At 44.6% G+C, this 27,362-nt stretch overlaps 1 protein-coding gene across 1 annotated transcript in view; it reads left to right on the plus strand.

The window, feature by feature from the left end:
• LOC124122861 overlaps positions 1-27,362 on the plus strand; it is a 196,455-nt gene that overhangs the window by 40,402 nt on the left and 128,691 nt on the right. The window contains exons 14-25 of the mRNA XM_048383500.1: positions 447-689; positions 3,488-3,646; positions 5,411-5,618; positions 6,622-6,731; positions 8,764-8,929; positions 10,636-12,450; positions 13,425-13,519; positions 15,656-15,748; positions 17,284-17,363; positions 19,578-19,671; positions 24,845-25,092; positions 26,530-26,623. Of these exons, the coding sequence (XP_048239457.1) occupies positions 447-689; positions 3,488-3,646; positions 5,411-5,618; positions 6,622-6,731; positions 8,764-8,929; positions 10,636-12,450; positions 13,425-13,519; positions 15,656-15,748; positions 17,284-17,363; positions 19,578-19,671; positions 24,845-25,092; positions 26,530-26,623 (3,405 nt within the window). The remainder of the gene's footprint in view (positions 1-446; positions 690-3,487; positions 3,647-5,410; positions 5,619-6,621; positions 6,732-8,763; positions 8,930-10,635; positions 12,451-13,424; positions 13,520-15,655; positions 15,749-17,283; positions 17,364-19,577; positions 19,672-24,844; positions 25,093-26,529; positions 26,624-27,362) is intronic.

The following is a 27,362-nucleotide window of genomic DNA, read 5'->3' on the forward strand; positions in this document are numbered from 1 at the left end:
GACTTCTTATTACAAATGATCAATGATGAAATTCCAAACAACTCCCAACTCTATTACTATACAAGGATTTATCTAGACCTGTACAGAGGTTAAAGTTCAGCTCCAAGTCTGCAGCAAATAACAGTAAGTATTACCAATGTGAAATAAAATTTCGCAATTTCTCAGAATTTACTAAATTAAGAAAATGTTTATAATCTAATTGTGAACAATATCACAGTTTTTTTCCCAATTTGCCAAAGGCACAGTTTGAAATCCCAGATAAATCCTTGCTGTATATACTATCTTGAAACATACAACATCTAGAAATGCAGACAAAATCACAAGTGATCCACCAGAGAATGTTCTGTCCTGAAATAATCATTGTGCTGTACACCATGCAGAAAGGCAGGCTAGCTGTTTCCTCAGTAAGAAATGACTGTTTTAGATAAAATGTTTCTATTCTCCAGGAATGGTTCCTGTGAACATGTCTGTCCAGACATCACTGCCATCCTCACGGTTCTGTTTTGACGTGGACCAGTTCATTAGCCCATGTCCATGTGACAAGCCCATTGCAACGTGCTCCACCAACCCCTGTGCAGGTGCCACATGTCGGGCCTTCCCAGGGGCGCAGTGCCAGGTCAGCTTCTGTGGGGAGTGCTCTGCCCAGTGGTTCTACAACAACATGGTGGTGGACTGCCAGGAGGAGAGAGGTAGGGGAACACTTGCAGGGCATCAGTGACCTAGGGGAACACTTGCAGGGCATCAGTGACCTAGGGGAACACTTGCAGGGCATCGGTGATGTAGGGGAACACTTGCAGGGCATCACTGACCTAGGGGAACACTTGCAGGGCATCAGTGACCTAGGGGAACACTTGCAGGTCATCAGTGATGTAGGGGAACACTTGCAGGGCATCACTGACCTAGGGGAACACTTGCAGGGCATCAGTGACCTAGGGGTACACTTGCAGGGCATCATTGACCTAGGGGAACACTTGCAGGGCATCAGTGATGTAGGGGGACACTTGCAGGTCATCGGTGATGTAGGGGAACACTTGCAGGGCATCAGTGATGTAGGGGGACACTTGCAGGGCATCAGTGACCTAGGGGAACACTTGCAGGTCATCATTGATGTAGGGGAACACTAGCAGGGCATCGGTGATGTAGGGGAACACTAGCAGGGCATCAGTGACCTAGGGGAACACTTGCAGGGCATCAGTGATGAAGGGGATGCTATGTGAGGTCATCTTCACCAAGGGGATGTCATGGTGAGGTCATCTTGACTAAGGGGATGTCATGGTGAGGTCATCAGTGACCAAGGTGATATTATGGTGAGATCATCAGTGATCAAGGGGATGTTTTGGTGAGGTCATCAGTGATCAAGGGGATGTTATGGTGAGGACATCAGTGATCAAGGGGATGTTTTGGTGAGGTCATCAGTGATCAAGGGGATGTTATGGTGAGGTCATCAGTGATCAAGGGGATGTTTTGGTGAGGTCATCAGTGATCAAGGGGATGTTATGGTGAGGACATCAGTGATCAAGGGGATGTTTTGGTGAGGTCATCAGTGATCAAGGGGATGCTATGTGAGGTCATCTTCACCAAGGGGATGTCATGGTGAGGTCATCTTGACTAAGGGGATGTCATGGTGAGGTCATCTTGACTAAGGGGATGTCATGGTGAGGTCATCAGTGACCAAGGTGATATTATGGTGAGATCATCTGTGGTGAGGTCATCAGTGATCAAGGGGATGTTATGGTGAGGTCATCAGTGATCAAGGGGATGTTATGGTGAGGACATCAGTGATCAAGGGGATGTTTTGGTGAGGTCATCAGTGATCAAAGGGATGTTATGGTGAGGTCATCACTGATCAAGGGGATGTTATGGTGAGGTCATCAGTGATCAAGGGGATGTTATGGTGAGGTCATCACTGATCAAGGGGATGTTATGGTGAGGTCATCAGTGATCAAAGGGATGTTATGGTGAGGTCATCCGTGATCAAAGGGATGTTATGGTGAGGACATCAGTGATCAAGGTGATGTTCTGCTAAGGCCGTCAGAGTTGACCTGAGGGTTCTTCTGCTATAACCCGACAGGAAATGTTTGTAGTCCACTGAGTCAGTGGCGATTTTGCTGACATGAGCCTCTCTATGAATCTTGTAGTGAGCCTCTCCAAATTTTTCCAAATAATAGGGACTTGTTTGTTTGTTATATAACATTAAGGGCCACATTTCAAAAACTGTCGGCCCAAACATTTTAGGTGAAGCAGGGAGACATACTCTTGCTATATAAATTACCGGTACAACACACAACCAGTCAACTAGAAGCTATTACTGCCATCACACTGAGTTCCCAGAGACTCTGTGGGGAGACATGAAGCCAACATTTGGCAAGGAAATTATCAGATTGTAAAACATCTTTGCAACTACATGTCATACACCATTTGAACGGTCTGATACTACTGTTTATTAATATGAAAGTTATGTTTGTCACATTATATAAATAATGCATTAATAATTTAATTAGTTTGTTTTAAATAAAACAAATTAAGCTGACACATTCATAACGTCCAGATAAGCACCAAGGAAGTGAAAATTGTTGCGATTTTACGATTTCATAATTGAAATTATTTTGATTGTTAAAGTAATCAGAAAATGATGACCCAAAAATTTTAAGTATGATCTATCATCACATATTTCCTGATAATAGTGGCTTTCCGCTCAGTGACAAAATTTTGAATAAATAACATGTGCGAAGATTCATTTGATGTTTGGTAACGTTAGAAAGTTCTGAACTTCAATAATATTACAGTAACCCCTCCAGGAGTATTTTCATAGCTGTAACATGCAATTTTAGTGGAAAGAAATCGGTTTCAAGTGACGCTTTTGCCATAATCTCATACAAAGATCGTGATTGGTCAAAATCAGGCACATGACCTAAGGCAGCCAATCAATTTACAGCAAATGGATACCGTCCTGTACAATATATGTAAGATTTAGACGAAAGTCTTTGGTTAAATCATGTTTTTTTTAACGTTTTAAGCACTAATTCACTACCTTTGTTTCAAATATGGACATATAATGCTAGGCAACAACCCGTGACAAAGATTGTTCATGCATGAGATGTCATTTGACTTACATTACACGATCGGACAAAAAGATGGAAATAGTAACTTAGGTGTTAGGTGTAACTTAGGTGTCTGAATAAATATCAGATTATGTCGTCTGGATGGTTGCTGTTGAATGTCACTTGTTGAATATGGTTGACATTATATCCAGCAATGTGTCACTTATCCTATTTCATCAGTGATGTGGGGCGGTCGGGTAGCCTAGTGGTTAAAGTGTTCGCTTATCACACTGAAGACCCGGGTTCGATTCCCGACATGGGTAAAATGTGTGAAGCCCATTTCTGGTGTCCCCCTCCGTGATATCGCTGGAATATTGCTAAAAGCGGCATAAAACCATACTCACTCAGTCACTCATCAGTGATGCACCAAATGTCTTCTATTCCAGACTTCTGCAACCCAAACCCGTGTGAGCATGGCGGGACCTGTATGGAGTCCATCTGGATCAACGAGCCGCACCTTGTCACATGCATTTGTCCCCCGGGATACGACGGCCATCTTTGTCAGTATGAAGTGGAGGACGCCTGTACACTGCCCCTCAGTACTGGTAGGTCTCCTGTATACTGCCCCTCAGTACTGGTAGGTCTCCTGTACACTGCCCCTCAGTACCGGTAGGTCTCCTGCCCCTAAGTACTGGAAGGTCTCCTGCATACTGCTCCTCAGTACTGGTAGGTCTCCTGTAAACTGCCCCTCAGTACTGGTAGGTCTCCTGTACACTGCCCCTTAGTACTGGTAGGTCTCCTGCCCCTCAGTACTGGTAGGTCTCTTGTACACTACCCATCAGTACCAGTAGGCCTCCTGTACACTGCCCCTCAGTACTGGTAGGTCTCCTGTACACTGCCCCTTAGTACTGGTAGGTCTCCTGCCTTTAGTACTCGGATGTCTCCTGTACACTGCCCCTCAGTACTGGTAGGTCTCCTGTATACTGCCCCTCAGTACTGGTAGGTCTTCTGCCCCTCAGTACTGGTAGGTCTTCTGCCCCTTAGTACTGGTAGGTCTCCTGTACATTGCCCCTTAGTACTGGTAGGTCTCCTGTACATTGCCCCTTAGTACTGGTAGGTTTCCTGCCCCTCAGTACCGGTAGGTCTCCTGTATACTGCCCCTTAGTACTGGTAGGTCTTCTGCCCCTTAGTACTGGTAGGTCTCCTGTACATTGCCCCTTAGTACTGGTAGGTCTCCTGCCCCTCAGTACTGGTAGGTCTCCTGTATACTGCCCCTTAGTACTGGTAGGTCTTCTGCCCCTCAGTACTGGTAGGTCTCCTGTACACTGCCCCTTAGTACTGGTAGGTCTCCTGCCCCTCAGTACTGGTAGGTCTCCTGTATACTGCCCCTTAGTACTGGTAGGTCTCGTGCCCCTCAGTACTGGTAGGTCTCCTGTACACTGCCCCTCAGTACTGGTAGGTCTCCTGTATACTGCCCCTCAGTACTGGCATATTCCCTTCATAGCACTGTGGGTATTGGTAGTTCTTCTGAATACTGCCACTGAGTGCTTTTACACTGTACATATGCCTGTGTATATGACAATATGTTCTGAAGTTGAATTCTATCTCTTACATCAGGTTTGTTTGTTTGTTTTTTACTGCCGCTCTTAGCAATATTCCACCTATATGAGAACGGCCTCTAAATAATCAAGTCTGGACCAGATAATCCACATGGATTGCTGAAAACCTATTCTTACCCAGATCTTCCTGGGTCCTGGCCTTCATGAAATAATGTGAAAAGTTGGAACACGATGACATGCATCAACCAAGTCAGCAAGCCTGACCACCCAAGGCTTACCTCTTACGACAAGCATGGGTTGCTGAAGATTAATTCTAACCTGGATGACCAGTGAAGATTTCGGGGTAGAATAGGTCTTCAGCAACCCATGCTTGCCGTAAAAGGTGACTTTGCTTGTCGTAAAAGGCGACTAACGGGATCGGGTGGTCAGGCTCGCTGACTTGGTTGATACATGTCATCGATTCCAATTGCATGGATCGATGCTCATGATATCAATCAATGGATTGTCTGGTCCTGACTCAATTATTTACAGACTGCCGTCATATAGCTGGAATATTGCTGAATGCGGCGTTAAACAACCAACCAACCAACGACCAACTAACCTGGATCTCCACGGGTTCTTACGTCATGATGTGTATGCATACAAATATTTCTGCAGGATATAACTCCAGTATGGAGTTGAGTGTAAAACTGAGGCACGGACACATCTGTCAAGGAGAGAAGAGTGATCAGAAACGCTGTATGTAGTTCAGTGTATCCTGTCATGCTCACTGCACTGGTATTCTGAGTTGTTTTGTATATATCCCTGCAGGTGGCTGCAGCGCCCGGGAGACTCGCTGGTACTTCGACTACCGTCAACAGAAGTGTCTGGAGTTCATCTACACTGGTTGTGGCGGCAACGGTAACAACTTCGCCAGCATCAACTCCTGCCAGGCGCGTTGTCTCATTGGAGCATGCTGCTACCGAGAACCCCTCTTCCCAGAAAGAATCATTGGATATGACAGACAGGGATATGACAGGTCTGGGGATACCTCTTCATGAGACACAGTTAAAGGACTTTCGATATGCTAGTATGATGGGGATATCCCTAAATGAGACACGGTTAAATAGACTTTTTGATATGCTAGTATGATGGGGGATATCCCTACATGAGACACAGTTAAATGGATTTTTCGATATGCTAGTATGATGAGGGATATCTCTTCATGAGACACAGTTAAATGGACTTTCGATATGGTAGTATGCTGGGTGATATCTCTTCTTGAGACATGGTTAAATGGACTTTTCATTATGCTAGTATGATGGGGATATCCCTAAATGAGACACGGTTAAATAGACCTTTCGATATGCTAGTATGCTGGGGGATATCCCTACATGAGACACGGTTAAATGGACTTTTCGATATGCTAGTTTGCTTGGGGATATCTCTTCATGAGACACGGTTAAATGCACTTTTCGATATGCTAGTTTGCTTGGGGATATCTCTTCATGAGACACAGTTAAATGCACTTTTGATATGCTAGTATGATGGGTGATATCTCGTCATGAGACACAGTTTAATGGACTTTTGATATGCTAGTTTGCTGGGTGATATCTCATCATGAGACACAGTTAAATGGACTTTTGATATGCTAGTATGATGGGGGATATCTAGACAAGACATAATCTATGAAATCTTTTATTACACATTACATTTCTCTCCTCTAATATTAAAACAAATAATTTTCTTGACGCTGATTCCATATGTGGAATAGAGTTGTCTAGAGCTAGCTAGAATTGCTTTTGTTAATGTTTTTACAGATTGGTTTTGTTTTCATAAAAAAATATGTTCCATGTTGCAGGACTATCTCTTGAGATCTCATGAGACACGGTTAAATGGACATTTGATTTGTGTGTGTGCTGGATGATGTTTATTTGACATTAATTACTGTGTAGATGGGGCTTTCGATGTTCTTCATGTGATGTAAAACTATACATTGTTCATCTGTGTTGATAGGCTTCACATTGAACTGACTGTTTCAGATATGGCTTCAACATTGAGGGACTAGACCGGAGTGGGCGTCGTCGGACAGTCAACAATGGCATCTTCACAGCCCGGGAGAGATATGACACAGAGGGCTTTGACTTCCAAGGTAGGGGAAACCGTCGTCATTGATGGCACTATCTGTGATTCCTTTAATTAGGGGCAAGTTCTTGGAGGCATTTTCATTAAATACAGATCATATGATATGTTAAAAGAATCATGTACAGCATGTTCAGAGAGGTAGAAGCATGGACATAGTTTGAAATATCTTAAAGTATAAGTTTTTGTGAAGTTTGTGATAAAATACACATCTGAAAAAATAAGATCAATATTTCACCTTTATCATCGAAATATCATTTATTAAGTTGATTATATTATTAAGTTGATATAGTATTCACGACTGTCCGTACGTCCGTCCGTACGTCCCACCTGTTTGTTGCCACGATATCTCAAGAACTAAACACTGGATTGTCTTCATATTTGGAACTATGGTGTATATACAGACTCCGCAGACACCAGTCGGTTTTGGTGACCTTGATCCCATTTTCAAGGTCACAGCAGACAAATCTGCTTTTAGAGTTGGAAAACGGTGTTGCCGCGATATCTCAAGAACTAAACACTGGATTGTCTTCATATTTGGAACTATGGTGTATATACAGACTCCGCAGACACCAGTCGGTTTTGATGACCTTGATCCCATTTTCAAGGTCACAGCAGACAAATCTGCTTTTAGAGTTGGAAAACGGTGTTGCCGCGATATCTCAAGAACTAAACACTGGATTGTCTTCATATTTGGAACTATGGTGTATATACAGACACCGCAGACACCAGTCGGTTTTGGTGACCTTGACCCCATTTTCAAGGTCACAGCAGGCAAATCTGCTTTTGGAGTTAGAAAACGGTGTTGCCGCGATATCTCAAGAACTAAACACTGGATTGTCTTCATATTTGGAACTATAGTGTATATACAGACTCCGCAGACACCAGTCGGTTTTGGTGACCTTGATCCCATTTTAAAGGTCACAGCAGGCAAATCTGCTTTTAGAGTTGGAAAACGGTGTTGTCGCGATATCTCAAGAACTAAACCTCTCGATTGTCTTCATATTTGGAACTATGGTGTATATACAGACACCGCAGACACCAGTCGGTTTTGGTGACCTTGACCCCATTTTCAAGGTCACAGCAGGCAAATCTGCTTTTGGAGTTAGAAAACGGTGTTGCCGCGATATCTCAAGAACTAATCGCTGGATTGTCTTCATATTTCGAACTATAGTGTATATACAGACACCGCATACACCTGTCAGATTTGGTGACCTTGACCCCATTTTCAAGGTCACAGCAGGCAAATCTGTTTTTGGAGTTGGAAAACGGTGTTGCCACAATATCTCAAGAACTAATCGCTGGTTGGTCTTCATATTTGGTACTATGGTGTATATGGCGGGGGATATTTCATCACTCTGTGACAAATACTTGTTTACATGTGTATTCATATCCATGAATATGAAAACATGGTTCCCATATATCAAATGTGTTGTCCAGGCTATGACATGTTGAATGTTTAGTCCAGGATGCATGATCCAGGCTGTGACATGTTGAATGTGTTGTGCAGACTATGACATGTTGAATGTGTTGTGCAGACTATGACATGTTGAATGTGTTGTGCGGGCTATGACATGTTGAATGTGTTGTCCAGGCTATGACATGTTGAATGTGTTGTGCAGGCTATGACATGTTGAATGTGTTGTGCAGACTATGACATGTTGAATGTGTTGTGCAGACTATGACATGTTGAATGAGTTGTGCAGGCTATGACATGTTGAATGTGTTGTGCAGGCTATGAAATGTTGAATGTATTGTCCACCCTTTGAAATGTTGAATGTGTTGTCCAGGCTATGACATGTTGAATGTGTTGTCCAGGCTATGCCATGTTGAATGTGTTGTGCGGGCTATGACATGTTGAATTTGTTTTCTAGGCTATGACATGTTGAATGTGTTGTCCAGGCTATGACATGTTGAATGTGTTGTCCAGGCTATGACATGTTGAATGTGTTGTCCAGGCTATGACATGTTGAATGTGTTGTCCAGGCTATGACATGTTGAATGTGTTGTCCAGGCTATGAAATGTTGAATGTGTTGTCCAGGCTATGACATCTACGGATATGACGATGAGGGCTTTGACCGCCAAGGCTATGACGAGGATGGGTTTGACAGGGAGGGCTTCAACAGGACAGGGTACAGCCGCATCGGCGAGTACGACGGCATCATTGACTACAACATGGAAGGCTACGACCCAGAAGGATTCAACAGGTAACAGAAGGAGTTGTCATAGTAGTCCGTGATTTTGTTTATGTGTGTGCACATAATTATCAGATATTACTCACGGGAACAAGGAAGTCAGTTCACTTTTTTTCAGAAATTCTCACTGTGCAATATAATTTTTGCTTAATGATGATTGGCTCGTTATGCCAAGTGTTTTTATTGTTTTGGAAGCAGCCAATTGCAATATGCTGTCAAAACAATACATTGCCACAAACAATTATAGATGCTGTCATCCATTGTCCATGACGTCACACAGGTTTTTATGTGTTGTTGTTTCAACAGTAGACAGAGCTAATGCCACATGTAACAGGGAAACATACAAGCTTCTGTATTTTCACAGAAAGATGACAAGGGGTAATAAATAAAATAACCTACTTGCAATTGATCATCTGTGCTTCATGATTTGTTTGTTGTTTAACGCGCACTCAGCAATATTCCACCTATATGATGACGGTCTGTAAATAATTGAGTATGGACCAGACAATCCAGTGATTGACATCATGAACATCGATCCATGCAATTGGGATATGACGACATGCATCAACCAAGTCGACCACCCGATCCTGTTAGTCGCCTCTTGCGACAAGCATAGTTGCCATTTACGGCAAGCATGGGTTGCTGAAGACCTATTCCACCCCGGATCTTCACAGGTCCTAGCTTTCATGTAATAATGATAAGAGTGATTTGAAACACTAATTCGCTCAGGACAGGCAATCCGTATTCCTGGTAACTCATTGGTTATTTTCTATGAATTACAAATCCCAACTTGTTTTAGATGAACTCTGTATCCTTATGAAACAGACACTTTACCACAGGTCTGTACAGAAGAAACACCCTGGTGAAATGATAGCATCTTCATTTTCTGTAAATCTTGAAAATAACACGATTGTGAATTAAATACGAAATATGCGAGTGGTGAACTTAACTTTGCATTTTGTCTCCAAAATGACTATCAACAATGAGATGGCCTTTGAACTTCCTCAATGCCAGTCAACAGAATATACATATAACTGAACAAACCCACTGTTTATTGTCTTTTACGGAAATGCTCTACTCCTCACTAATGACGGGTGCCATTTGCTGTTTGATTGGATTATGGTACGGATATATATCATTCCACTGGGGATGGGAGGGGGTGGGGGGGATGCATTAATATTTAGTCACGTAGGGGTCAGCAGTATTAATTTGGAGATGTATTAATTTCAAGATTTACTTACAAAGGCAGACCACCATCGTGGTCTAGTGGTAGAGCGTCTGCCCGGAGAGCGGAAGGTCCGGGGTTCGATCCCCAACCGCGTCATACCAAAAGACGTTAAAAGATGGTACTTGTTGTTACATTGTCTGGCGCTTGGCATTAAGGGGCTAAAACAAGGACTGGTCGCCTCGGAGTCAGTATACTGTGTCTGAGTGGGGTATTCATGTTAAAATGCGGCATGGTATCTCAGTGAGCTAGCACTATAAATCGGCAGCCACACAAACACACACACATACATGCACGTCGCTATATAAGTGCAATAATCTTGGACACGACGTTAAACCCCATTTCACCTCACCTACTTACAAAGGCAGCTTTTAATCAGGCTGTATAGTGTTATCTAAATGTTTTTGAATTAGGGTTCGTGAGAAAATTCTTTTTTGAGAAAATTTGGCAGTTCGTAATATAATGTTATATTTACTGTTTCTTTTTGCCCCAGGGCTGGGTACAACTGCCACGGCTTTAACCGAGAGGGACTGGACATCTACGGTGTGTCGGCCGGGTTCATGTACAGCTGTCGGTCCATGACGCTCCAGAAGTGTCAGGCAACGGAGGCCCGCGATGTGCAGGTGGTGCAGTTCACGCCAGGGAAACGCTGCGAGGAGGTGACGTGTGGGGAGACCTGTGGATGCATGTACAACAACCAGACATACAAGCCGGGGGACACGTTCCGGTCCGGTTGTCAGACATGCTCCTGCACAGAGAAGGGCGTGGTCGTCTGTGTGTGTGATGCCCCCGTGAGGAGGAAGGAGGTGAGAGAGCTGACGAGGGAGGAGCGCGAGAGATACCAGCTGGCTATCAGGAAGCTGATGGTTCAGACAGGTCGTCCGTCCAAGTGGCTCCGTCTGGCCCAGATGTACGCCTCACATCTGCCACAAGCTGTGGGCAGTGACGCTTTCCTGCCCTGGCATCGCTACTTCCTGTGGCACGTGGAACAAGCCTTGCAGGATATTGACTGCAGAATCGCCATACCCTACTACGACTGGACAACTGACGCGGGAAAGCCAGAGAAATCACTCATCTGGGGTGCTAACATGTTTGGCGGAAATGGCATGAATGCTTCCGACTGCGTCTCGTACCATCCTTTCAAGAACTACTTCCCCCCGTACTGGTCTCCGTGTCTCAGACGTAGATTCGACACGTCAGTCAACATGCCAGACCTTGTCAACGTCCAGCTGGCGCTACGGGAACCATCCTTCCAGAAGTTCCGTCTCAGGATGGAGGTGTACACCAAACTGTTCCAGACATTCGTTGGAGGTCACATGAGCACGGCTATGAGTGCCTATGATCCAGTGTTCCTGTCTGTTGTTGCCTTCATCGACAGTTTGTGGGACACATGGCAGATGACACACAGCGATGGTTTGCTGCGATACCCTCAAGGTCGTCGGTACCTTCCCATGATTCCCTTCAAGGTCACCCCAGACAATGTGATGGACCTCCGTATTCAGATGTGCGTTGAATACGTGCCCCTCACACAAGGGGCTCCATGTAATGAGACGGAAGTGCGTAACTATGGTTACGATGTAAACGGATATGATCGCCATGGTTACAACAGAGCAGGATATGACGTTGACAGTTACGACACACTCGGTATTAGTAAAGACGGTGATCTTGACAATCGTGGTATTTATGATATTCGTGGTTATAACAGACGTGGATATGGCCGCTCTGGGTATGACATGTCTGGCATGGATGAGTTTGGTTTCTATGTCGACACGTACAACATGGATGGATTTGATGCAAATGGCTACGACAGATCAGGGTACGATAGATATGGCTTTAACCGAAGTGGAGTAACACCGTTTGGCTTCCACAAAAATGCCTCCTACCTGGGTATGCATGAGGTCAAATTGGATGCATTCGACACCTATGGCTTCAACAAATACGGGTATGACAAGTTTGGCTTTGATCGTGAAGGGTTTGATCGTTTTGGGTTCGATTCGAAGGGCTACAACCGTCGTATATGCAACTTCTACAATCTGGGTCCTCTGAACGTGGTGGTCAGCCATTACATTAGGAATAAGCTGAATAAATTGGACAATGAGACCCTCCGGAACGTAAAGCGTATTTGTCCACCGGTGACATCACTACCGGACTGGCAGGTGACAAACAGTTGGCTGGATCGCGGAGACCAGGTACAGCTGATAGAGACAATAGAGAGGACGGATGCCCGTGCCCAGGAGACTGGTGTTATGGCTCGTAACTACAGCGTGGATAAGGACTTGATCTGGCTGCCATTGCCACCTGATGAACAGTGAGTACTGTGCTCTTTGTATACCTTCAGGTCTTTTTTAACTCACTTGGCATAAATATTTTTTCCTAATGATCCCTGTTACAAGTTAGGAGAACTTAAAAAAAATATATATATATTTTTATTTTTTTAAAAACCAAGTCAAAGAATTAATTTCCTTCCCTAGTTGAACTATTTTAAATGAATTTTTATTGCTGAAATTAGAAAACTGAACAACAGTAGGGAAAAAAGACATCTATCTTTTAATTTATGAAATTGTCAAATTGAGAAGTCATTTAAAAAAATGCCTTAGTATTTGTCAGAAAGTGTTTCTTTTACTGACCATATTGGCTACATTACTTCACCAACTGGGGGGCATGGGTGGCCGAGTCGTCTAAGGTGCTGCGATTCACTGTGCAGAGTTGTGTCCCTTGGGCACGCCAGAAACCTATGATTGTGGGTTCGAATCCCGGTTCTCCCCGATTATGTTTCTAGGTTTGTCAGCACCATACCCATGCTCGTGGGTTTCACCGAAGTGGTAAAGGTCTAAGACCTGCATCACTTCGGGCTTTCCTCCTACATTAAGCTGACACGCCGTCATATAACTGGAATACTGTTAAAAGTGGAGTTAAACACAACTCACTCACTTACTTCACCAATGGTTTCATGTAAAAATCCCAAAGATATATTTTACTTTGAAAATAATTTGTTCTTTTCCTTTTCACTTAAAAAGTTTTGATACTTGTCAGTCAGTATATTTAATTGTGCAGTATATATACAAGAGCTTGTGAGAAACATCCTGGTGTTGTTCAGTGAAAAACATAAAAAGTGATTTCCAGATCACCTTTTCCTGAGTATGTTTTTCTACAATTACCACATTACTTTGCGACTGAAAAAGGCAAGAAAAAAACATAATTAGACCAAGCCCTAACAATTCGCTCTCACCCTCACTCTCTCAAAACCACCACCCACCCAGTGACCCCCCCTCGCTGTTGCAGACTGTGCCTGGTGACCCACATGTACACAGACTGCCCCCTGGACAACCCTGCTGTCCTGTGTCCGGACGACCTGTGTGAGGCACGCAACTGCCCAGGTAGGTCATAGATCATCAGGCAAACACCATGCAACCTCTGGCAACCTCCTGCAACCTATTGCAACCTCCTGCAACCTATTGCAACCTCCTGCACCAGAAAGCAACATAACACTGAGGCCATCATTAGTATACTACTCAAAAGGATTATGGATAAGATATATGGATGAACAACTTCTTTATTACAATTAGGAGCGACGTTTCGGTGTTGGTTCTAAATCTGTTATCAAGCCATTTCACTTGCTTGATAATAAAGAAGTTGTTCATCCATTTATCTTATCCGTACTCCAACTTCTAAATGCATCTCAAAGGGACCGCCTCTGTGGTCTAGTGGTAGAGCGTCCGCCCGGAGAGCGAATTTATTCAGTTTGATCCCCAACCGCGCCATACCAAAAGACGTTAAAAGATGGTACTTGTTGTTACCCTGTCTGGCACTCGGAATTAAGGGGCTAAAACAAGGACTGGTCGGCTCGGAGTCAGTATACTGTGTCTGAGTGGGGTATTCATGTTAAACTGCGGCATGGTATCACAGTGGGCTAGCACTATAAATCGGCATCAGTCCGGACTAGTACAAGCAGCCACACAAACACACACACGTACATGCACGTCACTATATAAGTGCAATGATCTTGGACGCGATGTTAAACCCAATTTCACCTCACCTCACCTCTCATAGAAGTTACTCAAAAGAAGTTAAAGAACACCTTCATGATTAACTATAATCATATGAAAAAAGGGTGCTCTTAGACATCTTTTGAGTACTGTAGTCTTAACAAAAAGAGTTAGGGGTTTGGGGTTATAGGTTTCCTTGTGTCACATATTTGTTGCAAGATTTGGACAGAATAAAAAGGATAAGAACTGAAAAGTTTATATTGTTCTTCAAAATGTTATCTGAATATATTGATGTGTGCTGAGTTAAGCTTGTGTTACTGTTCAACATGTTATATGTACATTTGTTGTCATGGTTAATGTGTGAGTTTGCATTTAAGGGAATAACAGGATTATTTCTTTCATAATTTAATTGCGCACTCTGTGTTTGTTTTGGGTAGAACTGGGTTCCGTTCTTTAAAGCTTTATGTGTGTTGTAAGCCTCTGTTATAAACCTATTCATTGGGATCGCTATTAAGTAAGAGACTTCTTTCTATAGGCATTAAAACCTATTGTGAGGTTTTACTTTCCAGTCGGGTTAAATCTCATAAACAGGAATGTTGTAATGTCCCTGGGATTTTATATAATGTCCTGGGTATTTTATTAATATAACTTCCGTTCAGATTGTAACATGTAATGAAATGTAAAATCAAATGACAAATGTTTTCTTTATATTTCCCGAGGATCGAACTCGCAACCTTCATATCTGTAGCCCAGTGAGTGTACCACGAGGCTACTGAGGTGTTGATAAACCTCACTGGTTTTTAGAATCCGTACGCCAGCAACAGATATTTTACGTGCTTTCCTAAGGTTCATGGAAAGTATGTTCGAAACATAAAAATGTTGATAAATGTTGTTCTAAGTTTCTTTTTTCGGTTTATAAGCATGGAAAAACACTTTCCCTTGGTTTTGGTAGACAGAGCTTGCCCTGGGGGTCGGGAAAAACCGCGGGGGGGCTTCACCCCCTTGGTTTTTCCCTCTCCCCAGGGTATGCTCTGTCCACCAAACCTCGTGAGCGTGTTTTCTCCAATACTTAAAGTAAGGGAGTTCTGATAGTCGTAGTGTTAAGACTACTTTGCGGAATGGGTCCCTGAAACCAATATTTATCGAAACATAATGCCTTAAGTAGTAAGACCAAGGCCCAGCATGTGTATAGGAATGAATGGTTTCTCACATTTATTATAACGACTGACCTGTGAAGATCTGGGGTAGAATAGGTCTTAGCAACCCATGCTTGCTGTAAAAGGTGACTATGCTTGTCGTTAGAGGCGACTAACGGGATTGGGTGGTCAGGCTTGCTGACTTGGTTGATGCCTGTCATCGATACCAATTGCATGGACTGATGCTCATAATATCAATCACTGGATTGTCTGGGCCAGCCTGGATTATTTACAGACCGCCGTCATATAGCTGGAATATTGCTAAGTGTGGCATTAAACAACAAACAAAACAAAATATAATGACGACTAATAACTGTTTTTCCTTTTTCAGCCCACCCAACAGCTGTTTGTCGGACTAGCAGTTGTGGTTACTGTCACCACGAGTGGTATGACGGCGTCACTGGCAACATGCTCAACTGTTCTGGTGGGTAACACTCTTCTTTATGGCGCTCCATGTGACGAGTCGAACATGTGTATCTTTATAAACTCAAAAGAAGTTTAAGAACACTTAACTTTTTATATGACTATAGTAAGTCATTCATGGTTGATGGGTATTGTAGCACACAGTCTTCCAATTGTGGGTGTTCTCTCATTTGTTTTGAGTACCCTTGATATCCGGGGTAGAATAGGTCTTCAGCAACCATGCTTGCTGTAAACGGCAACTATGCTTGTCGAAACAGGTGACTAACGGGATCGGGTGGTCAGACTTGCTTACTTGGTTGATGCATATCATCGATCCCAATTGCATGGTCCAATGTGCACTGCATGACGTCAATCACGGGATTGTCTGGTCCAGACTCTATTATTTACAGACTGCCGTCATATAGCTGGAATATTGCTGAGTGTGGCGTTAAACCAGATACAAACAAACAAAGTATCTGTGTGACGATGTGGGGAAGATTCTTGGTCAGTGTTGGACCCAGTGTCATATGCTTGTCAACTAATTTGAGTGAGTGAGTGATTATGGTTTTACGCCGCTTTTAGCAATATTACATTAATATCATGGTGGGGGACCCCAGAAATGGGCTTCACACATTGTATCTATGTCAGGAAATGAACCAGGGTCTCCGGTGCGATGAGCGAGTGCTTGAACCACCAGGCTACCCTACTGACCCTAAACTAAAATGAGGATTGGGTGGTCTCAATGTTGGACCTGGCTGATTGTTTGTCATTGAATCCTGATGACAGGGAAGTTGCTCATGCTGTCGACCACTTTTCTCACCCTGACTAGATTATTTTTGAATTTTGGTGTTTAATGAGGTATAAACATAAGAGCTTTGCGCGAAGCGTATTTACACAAAGTGTGCCCACTAAACACAGATACATATTCCAGTAAATTCTTATAAATAAGTATGTTAACAATATGAACTTCATAGACTGCTTTTTTCATCATTAACACACAAAGACTATAGACAACAGTACAAAATCAGTAACATCATTCAGTGCAATAATGTAACTCAAGCCCCACCCATTCTATTATCAGCCTGGGGCATGCCTCCCTTGGGTGCACCAGAATCCTATGATTGTGGGTTCGAATCCCGGTTCAACCCGATTATGTTTCTAGGTTTGTCAGCACCATACCAGTGCTCGTGGGTTTTACTGAAGTGGTAAATGTCTGAGACCTGCATCACTTCAGTCTTTCCTCCCACATTATGCTGACACACCGAGATATAACTGGAATACTGTTAAAAGCAGTGTTAAACCCAACTCACTCACTATCATCAGCCAATCAGGACACAGTAGTTTCTTAGGAGGTGTGGCCTAATTGTGAATAATAAGTGCACCAAAATTGTTCGGTTAGGTGATCAAATTCCACGGAACCACTTGCAATTTATCTATTTACAGGATGTCATGATGTGGCTGGAATAGAGCTGACTACGGCATCAAACGACATTTACTCACTCACTCTGTGGAGTGTTGCTGGACAAATAATACATTGAACATGTTTCATTTCTACAGGCTGCTATGACGAGGATGTCCGTGAGCGACGTGAGGGTGAGACTTGGAACAATGGCAGGTGTCAGAATTGTCTGTGTCAGGTGAGAACAATGGTTTCAGATCAGTTTTTTTGTCATGATTGAAAAATGGGGTGAGATGTGTGTTTCAGGTGGTTTGTCTGCTTGTTGTTTAACGCCGCACTCAGCAATATTCCAGCTATTTGACGGTGGTCTGTAAATAATCAAGTCTGGACAAGACAATCCAGTGACTGGTATCATGAGCACGATCCACGCAATTGGGATCGATGACATGCATCAACCATGTCAGCGAGCCTGACCACTCGATCCCGTTAGTCGCCTCTTACGACAAGCATAGTCGCCTTTTACGGCAAGCATGGGTTAATGGAGACCTATTCTACCCTGGATCTTCACGGGTCTGTGAGAACAATGGGGTCAAAAGTGTGTGTGTCAGGTGAGAACAATGGTGTCAGATTTGTGTGTCAAGTGAGAACAATGGTGTCAGATGTGTATACATGTCAAGTGAGAACAATGGTGTCGGTGTGTATGTCATGTGAGAACTACAGGGTCAGGTGTTTATGTCAGGTGAGAACAATGGGGTCAGATGTGTATGTCAAGTGAGAACTACGGGGTCAGGTGTTTATGTAAGGTGAGAACAATGGGGTCAGGTATGTATGTCAAGTGAGGACAATGGTGTCAGATGTGTATACATGTCAAGTGAGAACAATGAGGTCAGGTGTTTTGTCAGGTGAGAACAATGGTGTCAGATGTGTATGTCAAGTGAGAACAATGAGGTCGGTGTTTATGTCATGTGAGAACTACGGGGTCAGGTGTTTATGTCAGGTGAGAACAATGGGGTCAGATGTGTATGTCAAGTGAGAACAATGGTGTCAGATGTGTATACATGTCAAGTGAGAACAATGGGGTCAGGTGTGTATGTCAAGTGAGAACTACGGGGTCAGGTGTTTATGTAAGGTGAGAACAATGGGGTCAGGTATGTATGTCAAGTGAGGACAATGGTGTCAGATGTGTATACATGTCAAGTGAGAACAATGGGGTCAGGTGTTTATGTCAGGTGAGAACAATGGTGTCAGATGTGTATGTCAAGTGAGAACAATGGTGTCCGATGTGTATACATGTCAAGTGAGAACAATGGGGTCAGGTGTGTATGTCAAGTGAGAACTACGGGGTCAGGTGTTTATGTCAGGTGAGAACAATGGGGTCAGATATGTATGTCAAGTGAGGACAATGGTGTCAGATGTGTTTATGTCAGGTGAGAACAATGGTGTAAGATGTGTATACATGTCAAGTGAGAACAATGGGGTCAGGTGCGTATGTCAAGTAAGGACAATGGTGACAGATTTGTGTGTCAGGTGAGAACAATGGGGTCAGATGTGTATACATGTCAAGTGAGAACAATGGGGTCAGGTGTGTATGTCAGGTGAGAACAATGGGGTCAGATGTGTAATGTCAAGTGAGAACAAAGGTGTCAGACTGTATGTCAAGTGAGAACAATGGGGTCAGGTGTGTATGTCAAGTGAGGACAATGGTGTCAGATGTGTATACATGTCAAGTGAAAACAATGGGGTCAGATGTGTATACATGTCAAGTGAGAACAATGGGGTCAGGTGTGTATGTCAAGTGAGGACAATGGTGTCAGATGTGTATACATGTCAAGTGAGAACAATGGTGTCAGATGTGTATGTCAAGTGAGGACAATGGTGTCAGATGTGTATACATGTCAAGTGAGAACAATGGTGTCAGGTGTGTATGTCAAGTGAGAACAATGGTGTCAGATGTGTAAACATGTCAAGTGAGAACAATGGTGTCAGATGTGTATACATGTCAAGTGAAAACAAAAGTGTCAGACTGTATGTCAGGTGAGAACAATGGTGTCAGATGTGTATGTCAAGTGAGAACAATGGGGTCAGACTGTATGTCAGGTGAGAACAATGGGGTCAGGTATGTATGTCAAGTGAGAACAATGGGGTCAGATGTGTAAGAAGTGAGAACAATGGTGTCAGGTATGTATGTCAGGTGAGAACAATGGGGTCAGATGTGTATGTCAAGTGAGAACAATGGGGTCAGGTGTGTGTGTCAGATGAGAACAATGGGGTTAGATGAGTTTAGTGAGAGCAATGGGGCTTCAGATGTTTCCATCAAATCAGGACAATGAGATGTGTGTCAGTTGTAGACAATGGGGTCACTTGTGTGTCAAGCAAGGACCATGGTGTTATTATTACTGACAATCTGATTACTGCCGATAGTATCTTTCTATGCTGTAATGTGGTGTTTCAGGAAGGACTGATTGAATGCACACCCAAGGTGTGTCCACCCACAACTTGCCAACATCCCATCACCATGACAGATGCCTGCTGCCTTACATGTGAAGGTAGGGATTGTGCTCTGGAGAGGATATTGTGTACCTGATGTAGGAAGGTAGGTATTGTGCTCTCTGTACCCTGTGAAGGTAGGTATTGTGCTCTCTGTACCCTGTGAAGGTAGGCATTGTGCTCTCTGTACCCTGTGAAGGTAGGTATTGTGCTCTCTGTACCCTGTGAAGGTAGGTATTGTGCTCTCTGTACCCTGTGAAGGTAGGTATTGTGCTCTCTGTACCCTGTGAAGGTAGGCATTGTGCTCTCTGTACCCTGTGAAGGTAGGTATTGTGCTCTCTGTACCCTGTGAAGGTAGGCATTGTGCTCTCTGTACCCTGTGAAGGTAGGTATTGTGCTCTCTGTACCCTGTGAAGGTAGGCATTGTGCTCTCTGTACCCTGTGAAGGTAGGTATTGTGCTCTCTGTACCCTGTGAAGGTAGGCATTGTGCTCTCTGTACCCTGTGAAGGTAGGCATTGTGCTCTCTGTACCCTGTGAAGGTAGGTATTGTGCTCTCTGTACCCTGTGAAGGTAGGCATTGTGCTCTCTGTACCCTGTGAAGGTAGGCATTGTGCTCTCTGTACCCTGTGAAGGTAGGTATTGTGCTCTCTGTACCCTGTGAAGGTAGGCATCGGCTCTCTGTACCCTGTGAAGGTAGGCATTGTGCTCTCTGTACCCTGTGAAGGTAGGCATTGTGCTCTCTGTACCCTGTGATGGTAGGTATTGTGCTCTCTGTACCCTGTGAAGGTAGGCATTGTGCTCTCTGTACCCTGTGAAGGTAGGTATTGTGCTCTCTGTACCCTCTGAAGGTGGGTATTGTGCTCTCTGTACCCTGTGAAGGTAGGTATTGTGCTCTCTGTACCCTGTGAAGGTAGGTATTGTGCTCTCTGTACCCTCTGAAGGTGGGTATTGTGCTCTCTGTACCCTGTGAAGGTAGGTATTGTGCTCTCTGTACCCTGTGAAGGTAGGCATTGTGCTCTCTGTACCCTGTGAAGGTAGGCATTGTGCTCTCTGTACCCTGTGAAGGTAGGTATTGTGCTCTCTGTACCCTGTGAAGGTAGGCATTGTGCTCTCTGTACCCTGTGAAGGTAGGCATTGTGCTCTCTGTACCCTGTGAAGGTAGGTATTGTGCTCTCTGTACCCTGTGAAGGTAGGCATCGGCTCTCTGTACCCTGTGAAGGTAGGCATTGTGCTCTCTGTACCCTGTGAAGGTAGGCATTGTGCTCTCTGTACCCTGTGAAGGTAGGTATTGTGCTCTCTGTACCCTGTGAAGGTAGGCATTGTGCTCTCTGTACCCTGTGAAGGTAGGTATTGTGCTCTCTGTACCCTGTGAAGGTAGGCATTGTGCTCTCTGTACCCTGTGAAGGTAGGTATTGTGCTCTCTGTACCCTGTGAAGGTAGGCATTGTGCTCTCTGTACCCTGTGAAGGTAGGCATTGTGCTCTCTGTACCCTGTGAAGGTAGGTATTGTGCTCTCTGTACCCTGTGAAGGTAGGCATTGTGCTCTCTGTACCCTGTGAAGGTAGGCATTGTGCTCTCTGTACCCTGTGAAGGTAGGTATTGTGCTCTCTGTACCCTGTGAAGGTAGGCATCGGCTCTCTGTACCCTGTGAAGGTAGGCATTGTGCTCTCTGTACCCTGTGAAGGTAGGCATTGTGCTCTCTGTACCCTGTGATGGTAGGTATTGTGCTCTCTGTACCCTGTGAAGGTAGGCATTGTGCTCTCTGTACCCTGTGAAGGTAGGTATTGTGCTCTCTGTACCCTCTGAAGGTGGGTATTGTGCTCTCTGTACCCTGTGAAGGTAGGTATTGTGCTCTCTGTACCCTGTGAAGGTAGGTATTGTGCTCTCTGTACCCTCTGAAGGTGGGTATTGTGCTCTCTGTACCCTGTGAAGGTAGGTATTGTGCTCTCTGTACCCTGTGAAGGTAGGCATTGTGCTCTCTGTACCCTGTGAAGGTAGGCATTGTGCTCTCTGTACCCTGTGAAGGTAGGTATTGTGCTCTCTGTACCCTGTGAAGGTAGGCATTGTGCTCTCTGTACCCTGTGAAGGTAGGCATTGTGCTCTCTGTACCCTGTGAAGGTAGGTATTGTGCTCTCTGTACCCTGTGAAGGTAGGCATCGGCTCTCTGTACCCTGTGAAGGTAGGCATTGTGCTCTCTGTACCCTGTGAAGGTAGGCATTGTGCTCTCTGTACCCTGTGAAGGTAGGTATTGTGCTCTCTGTACCCTGTGAAGGTAGGCATTGTGCTCTCTGTACCCTGTGAAGGTAGGTATTGTGCTCTCTGTACCCTCTGAAGGTGGGTATTGTGCTCTCTGTACCCTGTGAAGGTAGGTATTGTGCTCTCTGTACCCTGTGAAGGTAGGTATTGTGCTCTCTGTACCCTCTGAAGGTAGGTATTGTGCTCTCTGTACCCTGTGAAGGTAGGTATTGTGCTCTCTGTGCCCTGTGAAGGTAGGCATTGTGCTCTCTGTACCCTGTGAAGGTAGGTATTGTGCTCTCTGTACCCTGTGAAGGTAGGCATTGTGCTCTCTGTACCCTGTGAAGGTAGGTATTGTGCTCTCAGTACCCTGTGAAGGTAGGCATTGTGCTCTCTGTACCCTGTGAAGGTAGGCATTGTGCTCTCTGTACCCTGTGAAGGTAGGTATTGTGCTCTCTGTACCCTCTGAAGGTGGGTATTGTGCTCTCTGTACCCTGTGAAGGTAGGTATTGTGCTCTCTGTACCCTGTGAAGGTAGGTATTGTGCTCTCTGTACCCTCTGAAGGTGGGTATTGTGCTCTCTGTACCCTGTGAAGGTAGGTATTGTGCTCTCTGTGCCCTGTGAAGGTAGGCATTGTGCTCTCTGTACCCTGTGAAGGTAGGTATTGTGCTCTCTGTACCCTGTGAAGGTAGGCATTGTGCTCTCTGTACCCTGTGAAGGTAGGTATTGTGCTCTCAGTACCCTGTGAAGGTAGGCATTGTGCTCTCTGTACCCTGTGAAGGTAGGCATTGTGCTCTCTGTACCCTGTGAAGGTAGGTATTGTGCTCTCTGTACCCTCTGAAGGTGGGTATTGTGCTCTCTGTACCCTGTGAAGGTAGGTATTGTGCTCTCTGTACCCTGTGAAGGTAGGTATTGTGCTCTCTGTACCCTCTGAAGGTGGGTATTGTGCTCTCTGTACCCTGTGAAGGTAGGTATTGTGCTCTCTGTACCCTGTGAAGGTAGGCATTGTGCTCTCTGTACCCTGTGAAGGTAGGCATTGTGCTCTCTGTACCCTGTGAAGGTAGGCATTGTGCTCTCTGTACCCTGTGAAGGTAGGCATTGTGCTCTCTGTACCCTGTGAAGGTAGGCATTGTGCTCTCTGTACCCTGTGAAGGTAGGTATTGTGCTCTCTGTACCCTGTGAAGGTAGGCATTGTGCTCTCTGTACCCTGTGAAGGTAGGTATTGTGCTCTCTGTACCCTGTGAAGGTAGGCATTGTGCTCTCTGTACCCTGTGAAGGTAGGCATTGTGCTCTCTGTACCCTGTGAAGGTAGGTATTGTGCTCTCTGTACCCTGTGAAGGTAGGCATTGTGCTCTCTGTACCCTGTGAAGGTAGGTATTGTGCTCTCTGTACCCTCTGAAGGTGGGTATTGTGCTCTCTGTACCCTGTGAAGGTAGGTATTGTGCTCTCTGTACCCTGTGAAGGTAGGTATTGTGCTCTCTGTACCCTCTGAAGGTGGGTATTGTGCTCTCTGTACCCTGTGAAGGTAGGTATTGTGCTCTCTGTGCCCTGTGAAGGTAGGTATTGTGCTCTCTGTACCCTGTGAAGGTAGGCATTGTGCTCTCTGTACCCTGTGAAGGTAGGTATTGTGCTCTCTGTACCCTGTGAAGGTAGGTATTGTGCTCTCAGTACCCTCTGAAGGTAGGTATTGTGCTCTCTGTACCCTGTGAAGGTAGGTATTGTGCTCTCTGTACCCTGTGAAGGTAGGCATTGTGCTCTCTGTACCCTGTGAAGGTAGGCATTGTGCTCTCTGTACCCTGTGAAGGTAGGTATTGTGCTCTCTGTACCCTGTGAAGGTAGGCATTGTGCTCTCTGTACCCTGTGAAGGTAGGCATTGTGCTCTCTGTACCCTGTGAAGGTAGGTATTGTGCTCTCTGTACCCTGTGAAGGTAGGCATTGTGCTCTCTGTACCCTGTGAAGGTAGGCATTGTGCACTCTGTACCCTGTGAAGGTAGGTATTGTGCTCTCTGTACCCTGTGAAGGTAGGCATTGTGCTCTCTGTACCCTGTGAAGGTAGGTATTGTGCTCTCTGTACCCTGTGAAGGTAGGTATTGTACTCTCTGTACCCTGTGAAGGTAGGTATTGTGGTCTCTGTGAAGGATATTGTTTACCTTGTGAAGGTAGATATGGTGCTCTCTGTACCCTGTGAAGGTAGGTATTGTACTCTCTGTACCCTGTGAAGGTAGGTATTGTGGTCTCTGTACCCTGTGAAGGTAGGTATTGTGGTCTCTGTGAAGGTGAAGGTAGATATGGTGTTCTCTGTACCCTGTGAAGGTAGGTATTGTGCTCTCTGTACCCTGTGAAGGTAGGTATTGTGGTCTCTGTGAAGGATATTGTTTACCTTGTGAAGGTAGATATGGTGCTCTCTGTACCCTGTGAAGGTAGGTATTGTACTCTCTGTACCCTGTGAAGGTAGGTATTGTGGTCTCTGTACCCTGTGAAGGTAGGTATTGTGGTCTCTGTGAAGGTGAAGGTAGGTATTGTGGTCTCTGTGAAGGTGAAGGTAGGTATTGTGGTCTCTGTGAAGGTGAAGGTAGGTATTGTGGTCTCTGTGAAGGTGAAGGTAGGTATTGTGGTCTCTGTGAAGGATATTGTTAACCTTGTGAAGGTAGGTATTGTGGTCTCTGTGAAGGATATTGTTTACCTTGTGAAGGTAGGTATTGTGCTCTGTGAAGGTATTGTGTGCACTGGTTCAGTATTGTGTTCAGTACTCTGTGAAAATATTGTGCTCTTGTTGAGATTTTGTTTTCTCAGTGAAGATATTGTCAAGATGTGTTGTAGAACATACATATTTGGTACACTATCTTCAACTATTTCTGAAACCAAAATATATGACACTAACAACATGTTAAAACTAACCCAAAATTAATAGTGAATTGGAATACCCAATATCAGCACATTGCTGTTCATAACAGTTTTTGAGCAATGGTTGATTCTGGCTGATCCATCTGGTTGCAGCTGGTTGCAGCTTCAAGGGCAACAAGTACCTGACAGGGACGCGGTTCCCGGACCCAGAAGATGCCTGTGTCAGCTGTGTGTGTAACCGTGGCAACGTGAGCTGCAGTGTGGCCAGCTGCCCCGACCTGGGGGACTGTCAGAGCCCCACCCAGCTGGAGGGGGAGTGTTGTCCAGTGTGTCTAGACTGTGGGGCTCATGCTAATGCCACCAAGTGGTACCCCAGCCCCTGCCAGGAATGTTCCTGTGTGGTGAGTGCTGGCTTATTACTTGGGCAGTAATCTGTTTATTTTTCTCTTTATGGGTGAGGTAAGGTGAAATGGGGTTTAACGTCGCGATTTGCAATATTTTTATTCGTGCTAGCCCACTGAGATACCAGGCCGCAGTTTAACATGAATACTCCACTCAGACGCCGTATACTGACTTCGAGCCGACCTGTCCATGTTTTAGTCCCTTAATGCCAAGCACCAGGCAGGGCAACAACAAGTACTGTCTTTTAACGTCTTTTGGTATGACCTGGACAGGGATCAAACCCCGGACCTTCCTCTCTCCAGGTGTAGGCTCTACCACTAGACCACAGAGGCAGTGTTTCTCTTTATTAATTTGACTGACTGGAGTCATAAAATAAAATACATATTGTTTGGATGTATATTTGTTCAACTGGCCACTCAAATCTTTGAGCAAATGCACTGAATATAGTCTCAGGTCACTGCAATCACTGTATTATGAGAAGAAAGCCTTCTGATAGAAGTAGATACTCTGAATACTCTAAAAATAGTAAGCATCAACATTTATTTTTTATTTGTTTTTTTAATGTTTTTTTTATTTCCTGATTAGCATTTATTAATTTAGGTATTTTTACAAACAAACCCAACAACACAAACAGCATTATGAAAAAATGCAAACAAATCCCCTGCACAGTAATACTTTTTCCTTGACCCACCCAAGGTAACAGGTTAGCCAAAAATATGAAAATGATAAAATATGAAGTGTGTTGCCTTTTTTAACACACTATTTTAAAGTGCATCATTCGCATGCTCCATCCCAGTGTGTGCGACATTCATAACACTCCCAGTATAGAGCTCAAGGGATGGGTATCACTGTGAGGAGTTTGTTAATGTAGTTTTGCAATATATGTGCTGCTGGTGTTATTTGACAGGCTGCTTGTTTGGCTCGTATCACTTATAGAACTTTGGTACGATTGCGCTAATATGGGTAATGCTCTGTGTTGGCATGTTAGATGATAACTACCTGGTCGTGAAATAAGGATGGATGCATTAAGTTGCACAATCAGTCAGTTTATGGCTCCTACTAAGAATGACCCTTTTTGTATTGCTTAGGCCCCAAGGGCCCTAAGATAGTTAACAATATATGTACAAACGTAATTGAAATATGACGCAATAAGAAGGACTCTTGTTACAAGAAGAATCTGTTCCTAGTAGGGTTGCTTATACTTGTCTTTTGTCACATCAAAAGTGTCTCTGACTTAGCCACAAGTCCAAAGAATTTTTCTCACCATAAGCTCAGTAACTTTTCATATGTTAACACTAAAAGCTGCTGCCGATGATGCCATTGACAAGGTTGGGTGAGGAGACAAAGAAACATGTTTGGCACAGACTGATATTTTGTGCCACTCACTGCCAACCCTGGTTCCATGACCTGTAACACTACAGTTGTCTCCCTTTCAGAATGGCGAGGTGTCGTGTCAGCGTGTGAAGTGTAACGATGTAGACTGCCGCTTCCCCTACACCCCTGATGGGTCCTGCTGTCCAGTGTGTGTGGGTAAGACATCACGTTATCTGTCACATACATGCAGGTGGCAGATGGATGAGGGTTCTGCTGTCCAGTGTGTGTGGGTAAGACATCACGTTATCTGTCACATACATGCAGGTGGCAGATGGATGAGGGTCCTGCTGTCCAGTGTGTGTGGGTAAGACATCATGTTATCTGTCACATACATGCAGGTGGCAGATGGATGAGGGTCCTGCTGTCCAGTGTGTGTGGGTAAGACATCACGTTATCTGTCACATACATGCAGTAGGCAGATGGATGAGGGTCCTGCTGTCCAGTGTGTGTGGGTAAGACATCACGTTATCTGTCACATACATGCAGTAGGCAGATGGATGCCAAGCATGCCAGTGTGTGTGGGTAAGACATCACGTTATCTGTCACATACATGCAGGTGGCAGATGGATGAGGGTCCTGCTGTCCAGTGTGTGTGGGTAAGACATCACGTTATCTGTCACATACATGCAGTAGGCAGATGGATGAGGGTCCTGCTGTCCAGTGTGTGTGGGTAAGACATCACGTTATCTGTCACATACATGCAGGTGGCAGATGGATGAGGGTCCTGCTGTCCAGTGTGTGTGGGTAAGACATCACGTTATCTGTCACATACATGCAGTAGGCAGATGGATGAGGGTCCTGCTGTCCAGTGTGTGTGGGTAAGACATCACGTTATCTGTCACATACATGCAGTAGGCAGATGGATGAGGGTCCTGCTGTCCAGTGTGTGTGGGTA

The sequence above is a fragment of the Haliotis rufescens genome, unplaced genomic scaffold (genome assembly GCF_023055435.1).
Source record: "Haliotis rufescens isolate VD_foot unplaced genomic scaffold, xgHalRufe1.0.p SCAF_49, whole genome shotgun sequence".
In the NCBI taxonomy this organism is placed as follows: Eukaryota; Metazoa; Mollusca; class Gastropoda; order Lepetellida; family Haliotidae; genus Haliotis; species Haliotis rufescens.